The sequence below is a fragment of the Neolamprologus brichardi genome, chromosome 14, assembly GCF_056152115.1.
Source record: "Neolamprologus brichardi isolate AB-2024 chromosome 14, ASM5615211v1, whole genome shotgun sequence".
NCBI lineage: Eukaryota > Metazoa > Chordata > Actinopteri > Cichliformes > Cichlidae > Neolamprologus > Neolamprologus brichardi.
The window spans coordinates 6637354-6657338 of NC_142117.1; the positions used below are offsets into that span (position 1 = coordinate 6637354).

At 39.7% G+C, this 19985-nt stretch overlaps 2 protein-coding genes across 2 annotated transcripts; both read left to right on the forward strand.

The window, feature by feature from the left end:
• Positions 1–1116: 1116 nt before the first annotated feature.
• Positions 1117–7996, forward strand: LOC102796744 (tapasin-related protein-like). Its single transcript, XM_087851463.1, has 7 exons — positions 1117–1207; positions 1349–1525; positions 1605–1880; positions 2166–2495; positions 4300–4626; positions 4696–4779; positions 7563–7996. The coding sequence occupies exons 1-7, from the start codon at positions 1159–1161 to the stop codon at positions 7589–7591; spliced, it is 1272 nt and encodes a 423-aa protein (XP_087707589.1). The 5' UTR covers positions 1117–1158; the 3' UTR covers positions 7592–7996.
• A 1902-nt stretch (positions 7997–9898) lies between these two features.
• LOC148098764 (tapasin-related protein-like) lies at positions 9899–14883 on the forward strand. Its single transcript, XM_087850702.1, has 7 exons — positions 9899–9972; positions 10089–10265; positions 10364–10639; positions 11673–12002; positions 12671–13006; positions 13076–13159; positions 13329–14883. Exons 1-7 carry the CDS (start codon positions 9927–9929, stop codon positions 13358–13360), a joined length of 1281 nt encoding a protein of 426 aa, XP_087706828.1. The 5' UTR covers positions 9899–9926; the 3' UTR covers positions 13361–14883.
• Positions 14884–19985: the final 5102 nt, after the last annotated feature.

Sequence of the window (19985 nt, forward strand, 5' to 3'; positions counted from 1 at the left end):
ATGGCAGAATGAATAGAGCTCTATGGCTCTGTAGCCCCAGAATGTCATTCTTGTTGGGTAAACAATTTTGGTTATTGTTTTTTGTTTTGTTTTTAAATATTTTCCTTAATAGTTAATAGATGCAGCTTCATTTTCACATTTTTATGGTTTCCAACATTTCGGTGTAACACAAACAGCACCAAGAGCCGCATAATGCATCGACTACTTTACTTCAGGCATGAAACACACAGCCGCAGAAAACTTTCTGACAGTAACTTCCTGACAGTGATCACCTTCGACCACCACAAGCAGCGTGTTCTCATATGCATTATAGGTTTTGTTGTGGTTTAACTACGCTCCCAATATCTAAATAACTTATGATGTAGATTATTAGACCTAACATCGGGCATGGAGAAATAATTATCTGAGTGCTTTCGCTACATTCACAGCTATTATTTGAGGACTTTCAGGTGAACTAAATAGTGAATTGCTGTAAAACGAGATTAACAGGAAGTGACATGACTCTCGTCCATCAGCTCTGGTGTCGGAAAGACTAGGAAGGCTGCTGTCGTCATGCCCTCACAGCGACATCTCAGGGCAAAGTCAATACTACGAGTTTTATATAAAGCACCTGTTGCAAGCTGTTGACTCCTCATGAACTGCTGTGAACTATTTATTAAACTATGTGGTGCGGTGGTTCACATAGTCACATTACAGCAATCCTGAGTTCGAATCAAGTATGGAGTACATTTGCCCCGTGACTCCAAGTACACCGGGTACCGCTCACAGTTTAGAGTCCGTTTGTGTGGTAATGGATAAAGTAAAATATGCACCTACCACAGTCTTCCTATCAGACAGGCCTCTGGCCACGTGGCAGCTGGGATAGGCTCCAGCTACAATAATGTTACGTCTAACATGAAAACAGGAACGCTGTAAAAAGAACTAGGACATTGTATCCTGATTTATTTATTTATTTATTTGAAATTTCCTAGCATATATTCTCGATTTTATTAACTTTTTTGATTATGATTAATGTTTTTTTTAAAGGTTTGGTTTTCGAGCTGCTCATCACGCCAGAAATCGCACTCCTTTTTTCTTTTTCCTTTGAAATGAAAGTGAAAGTGTCAAGAGAAACTTTGTGTGGACATCGAACAACAAGGAGTTTGACAGTGGAGAAGAATGACGGTTTTAATCTTGAGGATTTTTGTTTACTTGTATCTAAGTGCAGGTGAGTTATAGTGCAACACGTTGTCACAGATTAGCTTAGGTCAGTTTGTGCGTGTTAGGTCAACAGTGACTATAGATATTCTAGTCTACCGCATGAATTCCAACGGCTATGCTGTCTGACTGATGTATTCGTGTCATTCAGGTGTGTGGAGTGTCCATCAGATCCAGTGGCTGCCTTGTTACTTCATTGATGAGCGTTTGTATTTGAACAAGGACAACCACACTGAGACTCGGGTCATCCCCAGAGAGACTATACTTCAGTTTGGTCAGAAAGGAGATGCTCCTGTTAACCCAAACGTCATCACTTTCCTGGTCATCAGTGAGTTACTGCAGCCTGCATGAGGAGAAGGCTGAAAAAACAACTACAGTGTGTTAGTGTTTATTTTATTGTCTTCTAGGATCAAAGTTGGATCTGTTGCAGTATGTGGAGGGGGTGGAGGCAGAGCAGCTGAAGTGTGAGCTGCACAGATACAGCACAGAGGGCGGTTACGTCCGCTGGCCTGTCCTCGGTGCCCGGGAGTACAACCACTGGTTTACCTGCATCCTCAGACACAGCAGGGGCCGCTTCACAGTCGCTGGCACCCTTAGACACCCCTCTGACCAGCCTCCCCCAGGGCAGCCAGACTACCACAACTGGTCTGTCATTGCTGACAAAGAGGTACTCACCACTACAGGTAAACTCACATATGAGGATTCTGTTTTTTTTTGAGCCATACAGACCATTCCTAGGGTTTGTTAATTGCCTGCCTGTTGCAGTGGCAGAAGTTCAAGGACAGAGTGCTGAAAAGAAACTGTGTTTGTGTCTTGGAGATTAGAGTAGAAATAGAGAGAGACAGTTATAGTTATATCGACTTGGAATGGTGGATGGCCAAATAATTGTCATGTCATAGATACAGGAAGTGGTTGTCACCTATTTGAGTAAAGGACACTTGTGTTGTTTGTCACGTCTGTTTCCACAGTTGCCATGGTCATCAAAACACAGACTCCCTCAGTTAAAGCACGCCTGAAGTCCCAGCAAAAGCTCCACTGCCAGTTTGATGTTGACCACAAGGGTGCAAAGGTCACTGTAGAGTGGCATAGGCACCGCCCTGGTGAGAGGACCAAGCTCTTCAGTTACAACAGGCGCACAGGACAGACCGAGGGGAACGGTGTCGGACTACGTGCCCTTGCGGCTGGAGATGCCTCCTACACCCTCGCCTCCACCACAATGATCAGTGAAGGGACCTACATTTGTTCAGTGTCCGTGAATCCACTGTTTGCCAAGGTGGATATATATCTGCAGATTGAAGGTACATAGGATTGGATCATTCCCTAAATGTCTATACTACCAGTCAAAAGTTTGGACACACCTTCTCATTTAATGGTTTTTGTTTATTTTCATGACTATTGTAGATTCTCACTGAAGGAATCAAAACTATGAATGAACACATATAGAATTATGCAGTAAACAAAAAAGCGTGAAATAACTCAAAACATTTTATATACTTTAGATTCTTTAAAATAGCCACCCTTTGCTTTGCACACTCATGGCATTCTCTCCATAAGCTTCATGAGGCAGTCACCTGAAATGGTTTTCCAACAGTCTTGAAGGAATTTCCAGAGATGCTGAGCACTCCTTGGCCCTTTTGCCTTCACTCTGTGGTCCATCTCATCCCAACCCAGCTCAATTGGGTTTAGGTCGGGTGACTGTGGAGGCCAGGCCATCAGGCACAGCACTCCTCACTCTCCTTCTCAGTCAAATAGCCCTTACACAGCCTGGGGGTGTGTTTGGTGTCATTGTCCTGTTGAAAAATAAATGATGGTCCAACTAATAGCAAACCGGATGGGATGGCATGTTGCTACAGGATGCTGTGGGAGCCATGCTGGTTCAGTGTGCCTTCCATTTTGAATCAATCCCCAACAGTGTCACCAGCAAAGCATCCCCACACCATCACACCTCCTCGCCTGCTTTTCCTTAGTGGTGCTTTCTTAGCAGCTATTTGACCACAAAGGCCTCATTCGCACAGTCTTCACTGAACAGTTCATGTAGAGATGTCTGCTACTGGAAAATCTGTGTGGCATTTATCTGGGCTCTAATCTGAGGTGCTGTTAGCTTGTGATTTCTGAGGCTGGTGACTCAGATGAATTTTACCCTTAGCAGCAGAGGTGACTCTTGGTCTTCCTTTTGTGGGGCAATCCTCATGTGAGCCAGTTTCATTGTAGTGCTCGATGGTTTTTGGGACTGCACTTGGGGATACATTCAAAATTTTAGCAGTTTTCCAGACTGACTGATCTTCAGTTGTTAAAGTAATGATTGACTGTTGTGCTTGCCATAAGAAGCTGTGTCCAAACCTTTGACTGGTGTATATGTTGTCAGTACAAACAATGAGAGTAAGAAACCAATTTTTAAATAGCTCTTTATAGCATTTTATTACTTTGACCTTCAGATCAATCTATTGACCTTGAAGGAAATGTAAGAGGTCAAATGTGACATGATATTTGAAATCTTTATATGGTACTTTTTATATGTTGTCAATATACAGCAGCCTTTTAAGAATCTCAGTTTCTTAGTTATTAGATCTTTTTGGTTTTCTGAATCTATTTTCAACTAACTTTGAAGGATGGAAGGCAAATTTTAATGAACTGTTAAATCCATTTGTGGGATTGTTACTCCACTACACTCCACTAAGTGTGGTCAGAAACTCTCTCTCTCTCTCTCTCGCTCTCTCTCTCTCTCTCTCTCTCTCTCTCTCTCTCTCTCTCTCTCTCTCTCTCTCTCTCTATATATATATATATATATATATATATATATATATATATATATATATATATATATATATATATATATATATATATATATATATATACATATATATATATATATTTAATTATTCTGTTAAGTGTGTAACCTGAAATGCATCTTACTAAATTTGACTTCCTAGAATTCTGAAACTCAGACCAAATCTCAACTTTTAAATGTCACCAGTTTTGACCTGAAAGAATATTAAATTAAAACGAGTGAATTAAATAAAACAGCCCAGTTACTATAATAAATGTCTGCTGTTAGGTATTGAAATTACTATTATTATTTATTTTTCTCTCTCCTTTCCTCAGAGTCTCCCCATGTCTCCCTCAATGTTGGAACCACCCTGTTATTGCAGGAGGGCAAGGACTTGATGGTTAAGTGTGAGGCAAATGGCTACTACCCTCGGGATGTGGAGATAATTTGGTACGAGGAGGATCCAGGCACTCCACATCCTAAGCCACTGAACCACAGTGTTCTGTTCAGCCACAAAGTAAATAGGGACATGACCTTCTTGCTGTCAGGTGTTTTCTACCTCCAGGCTGCGCTCAGGGACTCTGGGAAAAAGTTCACATGCAGCGTCTCCCATCAGTCTCTGAAAGTGCCCATCACAAAGAGTTTCACCCTGATTGTGGAAGGTGAGTGTCAGTATAGTACTAGGAGCTAGCAGCTGGGAGGAGCAGAGCCTGATGTGTGTTCTGTTTCAGAGCCAACAAACTGGATGTTGTACCTCGTTGTGGGCTCTTTTGTGATCCTGCTGTTGTATGTGAAGCGGCGCTACCTGCACTCAGGTGAGTGATACAGAATTCCAGCTAAATCACACCTGAGGAACACGTGCTTGCTGTTTGGGAGCAACTGACATATAAAGCATGTTCAACCCCAATTTTAAAAAAGTTGCAAAGTTGTGTGTAAAATGTAAAGAAAATAATATAAATAACATATATTAGAGAAAATGATATTTATTCTACAGAAAATAATTATTAATATAGATAAATAAACAGAATGGATGATTTGCAATTTAAAAGAAAATGGAAAACATGTGAAAAGACTAAAGTGAGAAAATTTACTGAGAAAAATACTAGACTATATTGAATTTGATGACAGCAACATATCAGAAAAAAATGTTGGTGCTGGGCAAGAAAAGTCTGGAAAAGTCTGCAGTACTGAAAAAACAGTGGGAGAAACATTTTTGGAGTCAGTAACATGACTGGGTATAAAAAGAGCATCTCAGAGGGGCAGAGTTTCCCAGAAGTGTCTAAGAATTGTTTAACAATTTCAGAATAATGTTCCATAAAATTGCAAACTTTAAATATGTCATAGTTTCCTGTACATAATATCGTCAAAAGGTTCAGAGAATGTGTCTAAGGGACAAGGTCAATTTCTTTTTTAAATAGTTGCATTGAAGCATTAAATTTGATAGTTAATCAAATAATATGCCACCTGGCAAATGAAAGGCAACAGACGATAGACAAGGCAGAATATCCAATCAGAATTGGGCCATGCTTTAAAAACAGGAATTCTGTCATAGAAATCAATGCAAAGCTCAGGAACACCTCTACAAGTGAGTGTTTGTGAATACAGGTCACATCCACAAATGCAGGTTGAAGCTCTGTCACACAAAGAAGAATCTCAATATGAACTTCTGTTAACCCAGAGCTTCCCAAAGTGTGGGGCCCGGTCTCCAGATCCTGGACAAACAGTATCCCACATTCTTGAGTTTTAGTTCACAAACACTTGTTGTAATGACTAACTACTCCTGACATTTTGGAGATGTTAGCTCTTTATACAGTAATGTTACAGTGGGATACAAATAATATCAGGCTGATCCTGCCACGATTTGTTCCCCCGGTTCAAATCAAGGACAAACAGTATCCCACAGTTGTTTATATTTTTAAACCCATTTTGCACAGAGAGGCATTTTTTGAAAAATGTATTGATAGCAATGTTGAATATTATTACACATGAAAAAAACCAACTACACATAAAAGAATCACACCGTGACGCCTCTGCCTTTCTAAATGGAGGGACAGTAACTGCGTGTGTATATGTAAGCGTGTAAAAACTGAAGATATTCAGATTAACAGTATTTTCTGCCATTCTGCAATTCATCTCATGTAAACAATAACGTGGCGCACAGCGTGACGTGAAATAAGGCACATACCTTTGACGTTGCGTGACGAACTCTGTATTCCTCATCCACATGTAAACGCAAAAAAGGAGTTTTAAAAAATCTCAGTTTTCGGTGATTTGATCGCCGTTTACGTGTGGACGAAACAGCTGTGTTTTTGTGTTTTTGGAGTCGCAACCTTCCAGGCAGTTCTGGGACTACAGGTGCAGCAGGTGGTGCTTTTCTATTTGTGCTCTATCCTTTTATCTTTGATATTTTCTCCTATTTTCTCCCACTTGCTTTTCTCTCTCCTGCCTGTTAGCTTAGAAATGGTCATATTACATTATAATAACTGAAATAACACTAATAGAAATGAATACAGAAACGAATACAGAAACACACAAACAGGAGGAGCATATAGAGATTTTATGGCGCTCATCTTGGAAAAGCGAAATATGTTTGGCACAACATTGGAGTTGGCTAATAATTCGGATTACAAAAGCTGCGAGGCAGGACAGGTTTAATGGGGGAAAAAGTTGTTTTTCTGATCTAGTTCCCTTCTGGGTTTTTAGTCTATTTTGTATCCATTTAGTTCATTATGCATTCCTGCCTCTGTTGTGTTCTTGTATCAGACCTAATCTCATTTCGGTATTGTGGCACTTGCTCCTTTGTGTCAGTTTACTGATAATTGTGTAGTGTTTCTAGTTTGAGGCCTTAGTTTTACTTCTCTGGGCTCTGTTCTGGGTTATTAGGTTGTGTTCCTTTCCTCTTTGTAATTCCATGTTTAGGTACTTCATGTTGTGTGTTAGGCGTTGTTTGTCTCCTGTGCTTGTGTATGGTTTAAAGCCTGTGGTCTCATCATTCCTGATTTTTTCCTTTGTGTCCCAGCCTTATCAGTTCACTCCCGAATCCTGATTTCTGCATTTGGGTTTGATACACTCAATACACAGCTTTACACCATAGAGTTACTGCCATCAAATTCCATCCACCCATTCTCTTACATTTATCCTTATCAGGGTTGCAGGGGTATCTGGAGCCTATCCTCAGTCCAAAGACATACAGTTATTGGGGTTGAGTTAAGTGGATATTCTAAATTACCCATGAAAGGTTGTATGTCTCTCTGTGTTAGCCCTGTGACAGACAGGCAGCCTGTCCGGGGTGTACCCCGCCTCTCACCTTGCAGTAGGTGTGACAGACTCCAGCCCCCTGGGACCCTCACAATAAATAAGCCATTAAAATCCAAATGAACTATTTGTGTTTCTTTAAATTCTCCATTTTATCGGTTTTAACATTTGATATGTTTTCAATGTTTGTGAATAAGATATGGGATCATGAGATGTGTAATGCATTACATTCTGCTTTTATTCAGATTTCATACACCGTCCCAGCTCTTTTGGAACTTGGTTGTATCACATGTGAGATGTTGAAGTTCTTTAAAGTAATTATTGTTTTTTTTTCCCTCCACAGTGTGGAGAAAGTTGGTGCAGGTAAGGTGATATAAAAACAAAAAACAAAAAAGGGAATGGCAAGCACCTTGAGATTACTGTTGTTTTGGTGTTGTACAAATAAAATGGAATTGAATTGAATTGAAAGGAAGAAAGGAAGAGGTTGTGGCCACAGACTGAATAAGAGAGGTGAGCTGCTAAATGAGTCTTCCTTCAGAGTCTTCACAGATACATCGACGGACTGAGGGCTGGTGAACTCCTGCATTCCATGTGTGACAGTGAGGCAGTGCATTACAACTCTGCTTAAAATGATGGGTTACCAGCTAGTGAACTGGTTGACTTGAACAAGTGTTGTATTTTATTTTATTTTTCTTTGTTAAAATTTATGGTGAACATTACAGTTTTGTTTGGGTCATTAAATTTCAGGGCTTTTTAAGAGAGGCCGTTTTTTAGTTTGCAAAAGGGCAAAAGTTTGATGGCTTTTTATCAGGTATGAAGAGTTTGTCATGTTTTATTAATTTAGATATCAGTGATTCAGACATCCAATGTAAGTCAATCACAAGTCTGTTGGCAAATAGTTTTCTGAAGTACTAACAAATAAGTAGTCACTTTTTATTCCAGTTTATGCTCCACAGATTACTCTTTTGGATTCAGGATGTTATCCTGTATACTCAGGACTCTTTCAAAGATTATGTGAATCAGAGCTGAAAACTGAGGATCTGAATTCAGTGATCCTGATGATGGCTTCAAAGAAATATACAGGGACATACCAGCTCACAGCTATTTTAGAACGGATGGTCAGTTGTAATAACACTGGACTGATGTCAGATTGTACTGATGGAAGCCTATTTAATTCAAGAGCATGGATATATTGTATTCTTATATTTTTGTAGTGCATTTGATGATGTCAGACATCTTTTTCTAATGAAAACTTTGCAGTACTTTAGATTTGGAAAGAAGCACAAAACACACAATCCATTAAGTCCAAATTCAGTTGCATTTATACCAAAGGAATCAACATTTTTAACCACATTTCTTTTCTTTGTATAACAAAAATTGTTTACTGAATTAAAATTGCATTATCTATATCTTAAATCACTTTGAGACATTGGAAAAGAGAATGCTGCATAGGTTAAACTGGACAAACCATCCTTCTGAGATGAGATTAAAAACTTATCCCACTGCCTTCAAGATGGATGGATAAAGAAGACATTGTGTACTCTGAGACTTCTCCTGGACTCAGACAGCTCTGCATAGCAGCTATTGACTTTTGTGATGATAAATGTACAAAAGGTTTTTAGAAGCATTCAGTTGCAGAAAGTCTCATCTACTTCTATTTTGAAGGAATTTGAGGCTGAGGAGGTTCATGTAACAAGGAGTAAGCATATTTCACTTCCTCTTCCTCCCAAAGGGAAAGAAGAGAAATTCAAAATTGTAAATGAATTTACCAACAAAATAATCATTCAGGCTTTAGTTGGTTTAACTTGGATATGGCCACCTGAGTATTCTGTGAAGATGATATAGAAAGTGTGGATTGTCTGCTTTTTCCACACTGAATCACTGCAGGCTTTCTGGAATCACAGGAGGAGTTGGTTACAGTCCAACAGGATGCAATAAAACAGTATGGAATATGTTTTGGGGCTTTGGTATCAGGACTCTTTTTTTCTTTAGGAACTTTTTTTTATGCTTATGCTTTTTTCATGTTAATTAATATTTTTAATATTTATTGTATTTGATATGTCTCTTGATATGTCTCCTAAACACTCAGCCTTTGTATAATTTATTTCTGTTTGGTGGATAAGCGCCTCATCTGTTCGTATTGTTATTGTTCATTAATAAAATTGGGTGGAAAAGTTCTCTTGTACGACGTGTGTTGAATTTCAGGACTTCTCTCTATTGATCTGGTATTTTCATGCGGTCAGTTTTCACAGCGACATTTCAGGACAGCAAAGGTACTGCAAGTTTAATACAGTTAAAAAACAAAAAAGACACCCCCCACCAAAAAAAACCAAAAACAAAAGACAAAAACAAAACTATTCGCCGTAAATTAACAATAGATCTTTGTGGGAAAACAAATCGGTAAAAATCCAGCTTTTATGTATGACATAGCACAGACAGTAGTTTACACAGGACACACAGTCATCCTCATAATGACTGACAATAAAATAATTAGGACACCTGTACAGGCTATCCGGGGAAATTAACGCAATTTAATAGCAAATATTCTAGATTATTTTTTTGTTATTTTCTTCTGTGAGTAGCTCGTTATCCTGTTCTGCACAGGATTCCCCCCCTCCCGCAGAGTGAAAGTGAAAGTATCCCGACAAACTTCCTGTGACAATCGCGCAGCAAGGGGTATGACCGTGGAGGGCACCGGGGAAGAATTATGAGTTTAATATTCACGATATTTATTTACTGGTCTCTAAGTGCAGGTGAGTTATTGTCACAGATTACAGCTTGTGTGTAGGTCAGCAACAAGTATCGGCACTACAGGCTACCACATGAACTTAACACTGTTTGATTTTCTATGTCTTTGTGTGTCATTCAGGTGTGTGGAGTGTCCATCAGATCCAGTGGCTGCCCTGCAACTTCATTGATGAGCGTGTGTTTTTGAATAAGGACAACCACACAGAGACTCGGCTCATCCACAGAGAGGCTATACTTCAGTTTGGTCAAAAAGGAGATGCTCCTGTTAACCCAAACGCCATCACTTTCCTGATCAACAGTGAGTTACTGCAGCCTGCATGACGAGAAGGCTGAAAACAGCATCAACAACAACAACAACAACTACAGTGTGTTAGAGTTTATTTTATTGTCTTCTAGGATCAAAGTTGGATCTACTGCAGTATGTGGAGGGGGTGGAGGCAGAGCAGCTGAAGTGTGAGCTGCACAGATACAGCACAGAGGGCGGTTATGTCCGCTGGCCTGTCCTCGGTGCCCGGGAGTACAACCAATGGTTTACCTGCATCCTCAGACACAGCAGGGGCCTCTTCACCATCACCAGCTTCCTCAGGCGCCCCTTCGACCAGCCTCCCCCAGGACGGCCGGACTACCACAAATGGCCCCCCATCCCTAACAGAGAGGTGCTCACCACCACAGGTAAACTGAACATATGAGGATTTCAGACAAAAACTGAATATATTTGTCTTAAAAGTTTGTTGTTCGTTGGCGTTATGACTAGTCGTTAGTATTGCTGTGCCAGAACCCCATAAAGGAAGAAAATATAAATATTATGGGAACAAACTTTGACTGAAGGAAAATAAAACAATTAACTTGATTGCAAATGACTAACCATCCATTAAAACAAATAATAAAATGTTCATAAAATAATTAAAATAATGAAATAATAAAAATGTACTTAATTCTTCTCATAAAATACATTGATTTGGTCAGTCTGATTAATAATTAAATGAAGAACTATAATCAAAGTTAGACATCAGCAGTCTCCCTTGATGACATATTTACATATCTACAAAATGTATTACACCAGCACATAACCTAGAAATATTAGTATTTGTTTGAGAGAGAGTGCACACACATGTTGGGTGTGTCCCAGAACAAATGTGTATTTGTCCTATAAGATGTGGTTGAATGCATCATTAATGACAACAAAGAGCATCTGTGGCAGGTGCTTTGGATTTCCTCAACGTGTGCAGGAATTTTTAAGCTAATTAAAGATAAGAAAGTGTTATCATGTGGAACAATGGTACAGAGTTAATGAGGAAGATTGCATGCATGCAACAGGAACCTGTGTCTGTGTAACTAATATCAGCCAGTTGGTGTTAATGATTACATGGATGAGACAAATAAACACATGTACACAGATAAGAGGTAAGGATCCTTGTGTTAAGCTATATGCACAGTAGGCTGTACCCAGGTGGTTTGTTAACTTAGTGGTATATGTACCCAGCTAACCAGGAATCTTCAGCCGTACTGGCCTGGAATTAGGGATTGCCAGAGGTGTCACATTTCAGATTTAAGAAATGTTGCACCACTTAGGGTTGATCTTCAACTTTCAATACACAAATGAAAGATGGCCTTTCTCATGGCTCCTACACTGTTATTGGACGCTTGTATTGAGAAATGTGCTTAACAACTCGCATGTGTTCATGTTTGTCACACTTTTTCACAGTCGCCATGGTCATCAAAACACAGACTCCCTCAGTTAAAGCACGTCTGAAGTTCCAGCAAAAGCTCCACTGCCAGTTTGATGTCGACCACAAGGGTGCAAAGGTCACTGTGGAGTGGCACAAGCAGCACCACGGTGAGAGGACCAAGCTCTTCAGTTACAACAGGCGCACAGGACAGACCCAAGGAAGTGGTGTTGGACTACGTGCCTTTGCAGCCGGAGATGCCTCCTACACCCTCGCCTCCACCACAATGATCAGTGAAGGGACCTACATTTGTTCAGTGTCCGTGAATCCACTATTCGGCAGGGTGGATATAAATCTGCAGATTGAAGGTGAGGAAAACAGTCAGAGAGTTCATAGGCCATGGACAAAAGTACTAATACTAAATTGTACTTATATGCTTTCAACCACATTTATTGATGGAGTTTAAGTGGATGGAGTTTAAGGTGGACTGTGAAAAAGCTGTTTGTGATGTGTACAGCATAGTGTGACAACCATAAATACTCTTATTATTACTGTTTAAAGTTTGCTGGAGATGTTTACTGCTATCAGGAGCAACGTCAAAAATATGTGGTAGAACCAGTCCGTTGCTGTTTCCTGTTGCATGCCTGCTGTCACTCACTCTCTCTGCTGTTCACGCCCACTTTTCAGCATTATCAGCATAGCGTCATCGCCATCAGGCTACACGCTGTTGGAGGGCTGCACATAAACATGTCTGCAAAACCATGTTTCCTGAATAGGGCAAAATAGCGTGTAAAAGTATCTTTGTAAATGCTGACAAAAAATTTTTTTAACTCTTTTTTTTATTCAGTCTTTTTTTTCTTTTTTTTTTAAAAAAAAGCAAATCAGGCTCTTAAAGTGTTCATTCTCATCTTAAGTGATAAAAGTCGTATGGTGTGGAGGTGGTTTTAGAACTCAGAAATATAGAAAGTCAGCAGAAAAGCCACTGTTCGTTTCAGCTTTTAAAGTAATGTTTTTTTTCCCTCTCTGCTTTCCTCAGAGCCTCCCCATGTCTCCCTCAATGTGGGACCCAGTCTCTCACTAGTGGAGGGTAACAAGAGGAAGATTGTGTGTGGGGCAAACAGCTACTACCCTCGGGATGTGGAGATAATTTGGTACGAGCAGGATCCAGCCATGTTGGACGCTCCACATCCCAGGTCACTGGAGAATGTCTTCCTTTCCGTCCACAAAGAAAATCGGGACATGACCTTCTCGTTGTCGGGCTTCTTCTACCTCCAGGCTTCACTCAGGGACTCTGGGAAAAGGTTCACATGCAGCGTTTCCCATCAGTCCCTGAAAGTGCCCATCACAAAGAGCTTCACCCTGATTGTGGAAGGTGAGTCTCAGTGTAATACTAGGAGCTAGCATCTGGGAGCAGCAGAGCTTGATGTGTGTTCTGTTTCAGAGCCAACAAACTGGATGTTGTACCTCGCTGTGGGCTCTGTTATGATCCTGCTGTTATATGTGAAGCGGCGCTACCTGCACTCAGGTGAGTGATACAGACCTGCTGCTACATCAAACCACACACACAAGGAAAAAATACAGTCACACGAGCTTGCTGTTTGGGAGTCACTGACATGAAAGCATGTACAAATATGAAGATCATCATGACATAACTCGTTGATGTTCTAGAGGGTAATTGTCATTTTTCTTCACAGCATGGAGAACGTTAGCAGGTAAGGCGATATAAAAACAAACAAACTGGAGGACTGGGATCAGAGCGAGAGTATGTGGCCCCATTCTCAACACACAAGGCTGGCTGGCAAACTGTCCTTTCTGGGGTCCCCATGGAAACATCAGTGAAAGGTAGATTTGTGTCGATGTGTAAACTCCTGCATGTATGAATGTAAAACAGTGCAATAACATTAAAACTACTGAAGATTACGGGTTAGCAGCTGCTGAGCCAGTGGATTCAGGAGCCAGGACTGATTCTTCTGATGCACGAGACACTTTTTGGACTAAACACTGGGGAGACAAGGTTCTATATAGAGCTGAATAAAAACAGAGTATTGGAAACTGAATGTCAGTTTACTAAATGAAGATTACTGTAAAAATTAATAAATATAATAAGGATGCTGAAAAGAATGAATCCACTGTAGATTCAGGTTAGCAAACAGGAACAGAAAGATCTCTTTCAGACTGGAATGAAATGCAAACCAAGCTAGTGTACTTCTAGTGCTGGTTTATCAAGGCTGGATAAACAGGAGGGTTGCATCAGGAAGGGCATCCAATGTAAAATCTGTGATAAATAAAATATGCACTACCTTTACTACAAGCTTTTATTTAAACACTCAGATGAAAAATAAACCAAGTTAGATGATGTTTGGAGAGCGTGGGCAATTCTAGGTTTAAACCTTTTGGGGGGGGGGGGGTTCAGCTCCCAGTCATAATGTCATGCATGCAGTGCTTTATTTATTAGTAATGGAACATGCTGTTTGCAAATGTCATCAACCTTTTTTACACAGTAGCATTATATAGTATAAACAATGGAAAATCCCCCTGCCAACTCCATAGACCTTGTACATGAAGCAAACTTGTAATAGAGTTGTTTTATATGTTTTTGACTTCATACAAATGCTCCCTTTGTTATGCAGACTCAGCACAAAGCATCATGTACCCTAATTTCACGATTGGAGAACAGATTTGTAGTCTGTTCTCTCTGACTCTGTGTGTCTCTCTCCATATTCCTGGAATTGTATTTGTTGGAAAATGATAAAAATATAATCTTATAATTACTATAAGAGCAGGTTGGTGTTCCAAATAATCAACAACAGTACAACCCAATACTTAGATACGTGAAATCATCATTAATAAATGTGGGTAAAAAATGAAGCTACAGCTTTATAATTTTTGGTGAATGTGACTACATGTCCACTCTTACCTGTTTCTTTTTGCTCTCTCTCTCTTTGCTGTCTTCACCCTACTCCCTCTCTATCCTCCCCTCTCTCAGTCTTTGTGCCATCACCCAAATGTTAAATGTTGCAGTGAATAAAAGATAAACTGATCCATATCAGTTTATAGCAATATTCAAACTGAATACAGGCTGCTGCTGACATACAGAGATAACAACATTCTGACTTGCTGCCACCTGGATCTGGAGCTGTACAGTAAACAAACACTGAAGCCCAATTTGACCAGAATAGGAATAGAAATTTGTAACAAACTATTAATAGTAAAGTCCATCAGCTCCTTGGCTGGCAACTCGCAATCAGAGATGGGCAGTAACGCGGTACTTGTAACGCGTTACTGTAATCCGATTACTTTTTTCAAGTAACGAGTAAAGTAAGGGATTACTATTGCAAAAACGGTAATTGGATTACCGTTACTTTCCCGTAGGAACGCTGCGTTATTGCGTTACTAAAACCATGATTTTTTGCGAGAATGTCTCATGACAGTGACGTAAGCAAGTGCGACGTTTGTGAAAACAGCTGTGTACAGAGCAACAATGGATAATATATCGAGTGCGGGAGAGAGTATGAGCGTGCAGCGTTTAAAGCATGGAAGTACTGACCTTACTTTGAGTTTGATTCCATAAAAAGTGACATAAAAATTAGTGTCCGTTGTGCGTGGGAAGAAAACTTCTTTTTACAGCGAAAAAAACCCCTAAACTTCCAAGCAAGCACCGAGTGCGCAATGACGTAATGGGAAAGTCACAGAGAAACTCGCGGATTCTTCCACTGACCGCTGCGGCACACCTGCACCAAGGTAAACCTCCGCCCACCTGCTTTACAGGTGAAAATAGAGCAAAAGAACCGCTGAGTCTTTGACTTTATTTATTTTCTGCTGTGTTTTACTTGCATCTATTTGAAAGAGTGAGTGTAAACACAAAAAATATTTTATTTTATGTGCTGGAATGTGCAGAAAATAGGTTTAAATATTAAACAAATTTCTTCCAGTCAGAGAATGTTGCATATAATTAAATTTTTGCTTGATGCATAAAGTTAAAAGATTAAAACTAATAAAACAAGTTTTAAAAAGGGACTTTTCCATTTGATTTCATTTTGTATGATGGATTATGTAGAAAAAGTAGAATTGGGCTGAAAGATCTATCGCTTTATCACCTATTCAGGTTGTAAATCGTGTTTTTAAAAAGTAACTAAGTAACTAAGTAATTAATTACTTTTGAAAATAAGTAATCAGTAAAGTAACGGGATTACTTTTGGGGGGAAGTAATCAGTAATTAGTTACTGATTACTTTAATCAAGTAACTTGACCAACACTGCTCGCAATAAGGTTAAAATTAGCTACATCAGCTAATGCTTTTGACCCTATATAGCATGCTTGAGCACACCCAAAAAGAGTCTAAACTCGCTTATCATGATGTTATGATGGTATGTCCAAGAGCAGCCTGTATTCAGAGTTCAGGATCCCTTTATATTAAAAATCACAAGAAAAAATTAAGCTGAGCAGATGAGAAGAATTTTATCAGTTTTACAAAAGACAACAAAATTCAGTCACAGGTTTATTGGTATGCAAAGATTTGAAAGAAGAGTCGAAAGAGAAGCACTCTCACTAATGGAGGGTAACAAGAGGAAGCACTCACGTTTTTTACTCCAGAGTGTTCCCACATAGCAGACAGGTCTGGCCCGGATCTGGTGTCTAGCTGCCACTGCTGGCTGACTTCTGGCATGGTAAGTGGTATGTCATCCAGATATGGGCCAGGCCTGGCATAGGTGGCACTGTCTATGTGATGACACGCCACATCTGGCCCGATTACGGTTTGGTTTATGTGGCCCAGGCTCATTGAAAACAGGTCTGGCCTGGATCCAGCATCAAGCTGGCACTTCTGACTGACTGATGTCATGGCAGGGTGTATGTCAACCAGATGTGGGCCAGGCCTGGCAATGATGGCACTATTTATGTTCCTATTTTCCTATTTTAGTTAGAAGACCCAAATGCCATGTTACAATACTATACTGCTATCTATGGTAACCAACATTTCAAATGCAGGTTTGACAGGTTTGTGAGTGTACATTTTATCTAAAACCTAGTGAGGGTTTACTCATGTTTCGCACTGGGTGGCTGTAGCTCAGGAGGTAGCGCAGGTCACCTACTGATCGGAAGGTTAGCGGTTCGATCAGTAGGTCGAACTGACCTACTGTCTGCATGTCTGCATGTCAAGAGTGTGAATGTGTATAAATGTAGTTAGGAAGCGTAGTTAGGAAGCACTCAGTTTAGAGAAAGTGGGTGAATGTGGCATGTTGTATAGAACACTTTGAATAATCTGGGAGAGTAGAAAAGTGCTATGTAAGAATCAGTCCATTCACTATCTGAACAGAGTTTCGTCACGTTATTTTTGCACTATTATGTTCCGGCACATGTTGTTATTACATGGCTTGATTAAGGTACACATTAGGCTGACATCTGGGGCCAGAGCTGAAACTGTTCTGGGCCAGCACAGGGCCAGCAGTATGTCTGCAACGGGCCTTGTGCTGGCCCATGTGTGGGCCACCTGTGGCAAACCAGATCTGGGCCACCAAAGGGCCGTCATTCTTTGCAGTATGTGGGCCATGTGTAAGCACATTGTGTGAGCGCACAAATCACCACCAAAACACAGCACAAGCCCTGCCAGTGATTCAGTTCCTTACAAACCATTGAATTAGGTACTGAAGCAGTGACATGCCGAATGAAGCTTCAGACGTCATTGATCATACGACTCTGTTCAGACACAGGCACAGTGTTTCTGAAGCAGTGTGTTGATTTTTGTGACACATGCGCCAGAGCTTCAGCTTCAAACGGGCCAGCACTACAAACAGGAGGTGGAGGTGGAACTCTCTCAACCTGTTACTAATAGGCAATAACAAAAAAAAATAAATAAAACAACGAAGAGCATAAAATATCCCTATGTGCTGCTGATACAATACTATTTCTAACAGAACCCAATCTTACAATATCATACCTAAAAAACATTATTCTAGACTATGGATATTACTCAAGTTACAAGGTTAACATAGATAAGACCAAGGCAATGGATATAAATGGGACAATTCCAGAAAATATTAAAGTACAAAGTGAATTAAAATGGTCTAAAGTGGGTATTAAATACTGTAGGATTAAACAAGTTATTTTACTGCTATTTTATTATCAGTATTATCATTGCATTAGAACCATTAAAGCATTTATTGAAGCTGTTAACATTACATTAAAGTCTGTATTACAGGTGGTACCATAATCATATAATAATCTTTCATTGCAGGAGCAACTGTAATCATTTTATACACATTGCATTTTGGTGCTTATTAAAGAGTTGAAGCTCGGTCAGTTAATTGATGGTCAGAAGCTTCGTCCGGCGCGATGCCGATCTATTGAGCAAAGTGGCCTAGAGCTATGGAAAGATTGCATACACGCTTACAATACATATATCACATAATCTAGAAACAGGCCTGAATAAAGACCTGAGTGTATTCAGCAACCTGCTGTGTTTGAGTTTGCTTGGTAACAGATGACTCAGAATAAGTCAGGATGTGTACTTCTGAAATGTCTTTGTTTCCTCTGTAAAGTGTGCATTTTTTGGTGTTTATTTTGAGGAGCTGTCTGGATGAGTCCATTTGAATAACCAGGTTATTCATTGTTATCTTTTATTCTTTTTATATTCTTTTATGAAGTTTTAAGTAGTATCATTTGATTACAACATTTATTCAATATATTACACATATAGTTTCAGTTGTGTACGTGCTGGCCTTCTGTCTGGTGGAAAGGTTACAAGATTTAGCTGGTGAGGTGAGAGGTGAAACTGAGTGCATTTCAGGTTGACACAACCACACACACACTTAGAATCCCTCAAAATATTTTGCTTGTGACTGCAAAATTGTGCCTGCAAAAGAACGTTTTGTTGCAGAATGTGTGCCTGATGTTCCAGACGATAAGCGAGTGTCCGGCAGCGACAGAAAGACACCTGGGATGGAGACGAGGCGATGTGGTTTTTTCAAACTGTGTTAAAAGTCATTGTGGTTTTGAAACTTATGCATCTATTGTATCTGCTTGACGCATGAGGGGGCGTCATAAAAATAAACCCTGATGGTATAAAACAACTGCTTGTGTATTGTTAGGGAGAGATTGATGCTGTCTGCGTACAGTGTTCATCTCCCACACGTGTGTTCATTAAAATCATCGTTTGACCGACCCTCCTGTATCCCTCCTCAATATTTGAACCCTTAACAATACTTGGGAATTTTCATTCCCATACCTTTGGACCACTTGTTTGAGAAAAATTCTAATAAAATAATTCAACATATCAGCAATGATTGAGAGAAGTGGTCTATTCTCCTCCTGTCCCTAATGAGCTGAGTTGAATGTATATGTATGAATGTTCTGCCCAGACTATTCTATTTATTTTACAGATGATACCAGTTAAAAAAAAATCCAAATGACAATGCTTGATAAGCTGGACAAAATAACTTCTAACTTCATATGGGATAAACAGCAGCGTAGAATTAGACTCAAGACCCTGCAGTTGTTCAAGATAAGGGGGGGGGTATTAATGTTCCTAATTTTAAACATTACTACTGGGCTGCACAAATAAAACCTTTGCTGACATGGCTGCAAAGTGATATTCATACTCGCTGGCTCAATATAGAAAATAGCAAATATCCTGAACCAATGGAAACACTTCCTTTTCTAGATAGTCTCGTAAAATAAATGGCAGTCTTCTAATACATTAGAATTTTGGAACAAAATTCTGTCAGCACTGGGACCACCAAAGTATCATTCATCACTATCAAGCATTGGATCTATGAAACCCTTTTCCCTGTCCACTTTTTAAATGCAGTATTTGGATACTGCATATAATGGACTGAAATGTGTACATCAACTATTGGAACAAGTGAACTTTAAGACATTTGAACATCTGAAGAATGAATTTAATCTCCCCAGGACAGATTTCTATAGATACCTACAACTAAGGTCCTTTTTGACAACACTCAAGAGCTAGGGAAACATTGCCAACCCCACACCAATTGAAGAATTTCTAAAAAAAAAAAAAAAAAAAAAAAAAAAAAAAAAAAAAAACAACCGAAAAAACAGATGGGAAACAGAGACAAGACTACTACTATTAGTCAAACCTATAATGCATTCCCATCAATGATTAAGCATAATTCCCTGAGGATGAGGGGAAGGTGGAAAGCAGAAATAAATGAAAAAATACCTGATGATACCAAGTGGGAAATATGTACTAAAGCACACCAGACCACTAATTCAAACAGATGGAGAGAGTTTAAATGGAAAATTATCAGCAGATTCTACAGAACACCAGAAATAACTGATAAGATGGGCCCCACACTTCTGAGTTCATACTGGAGGAACTGTGGGACACAGCA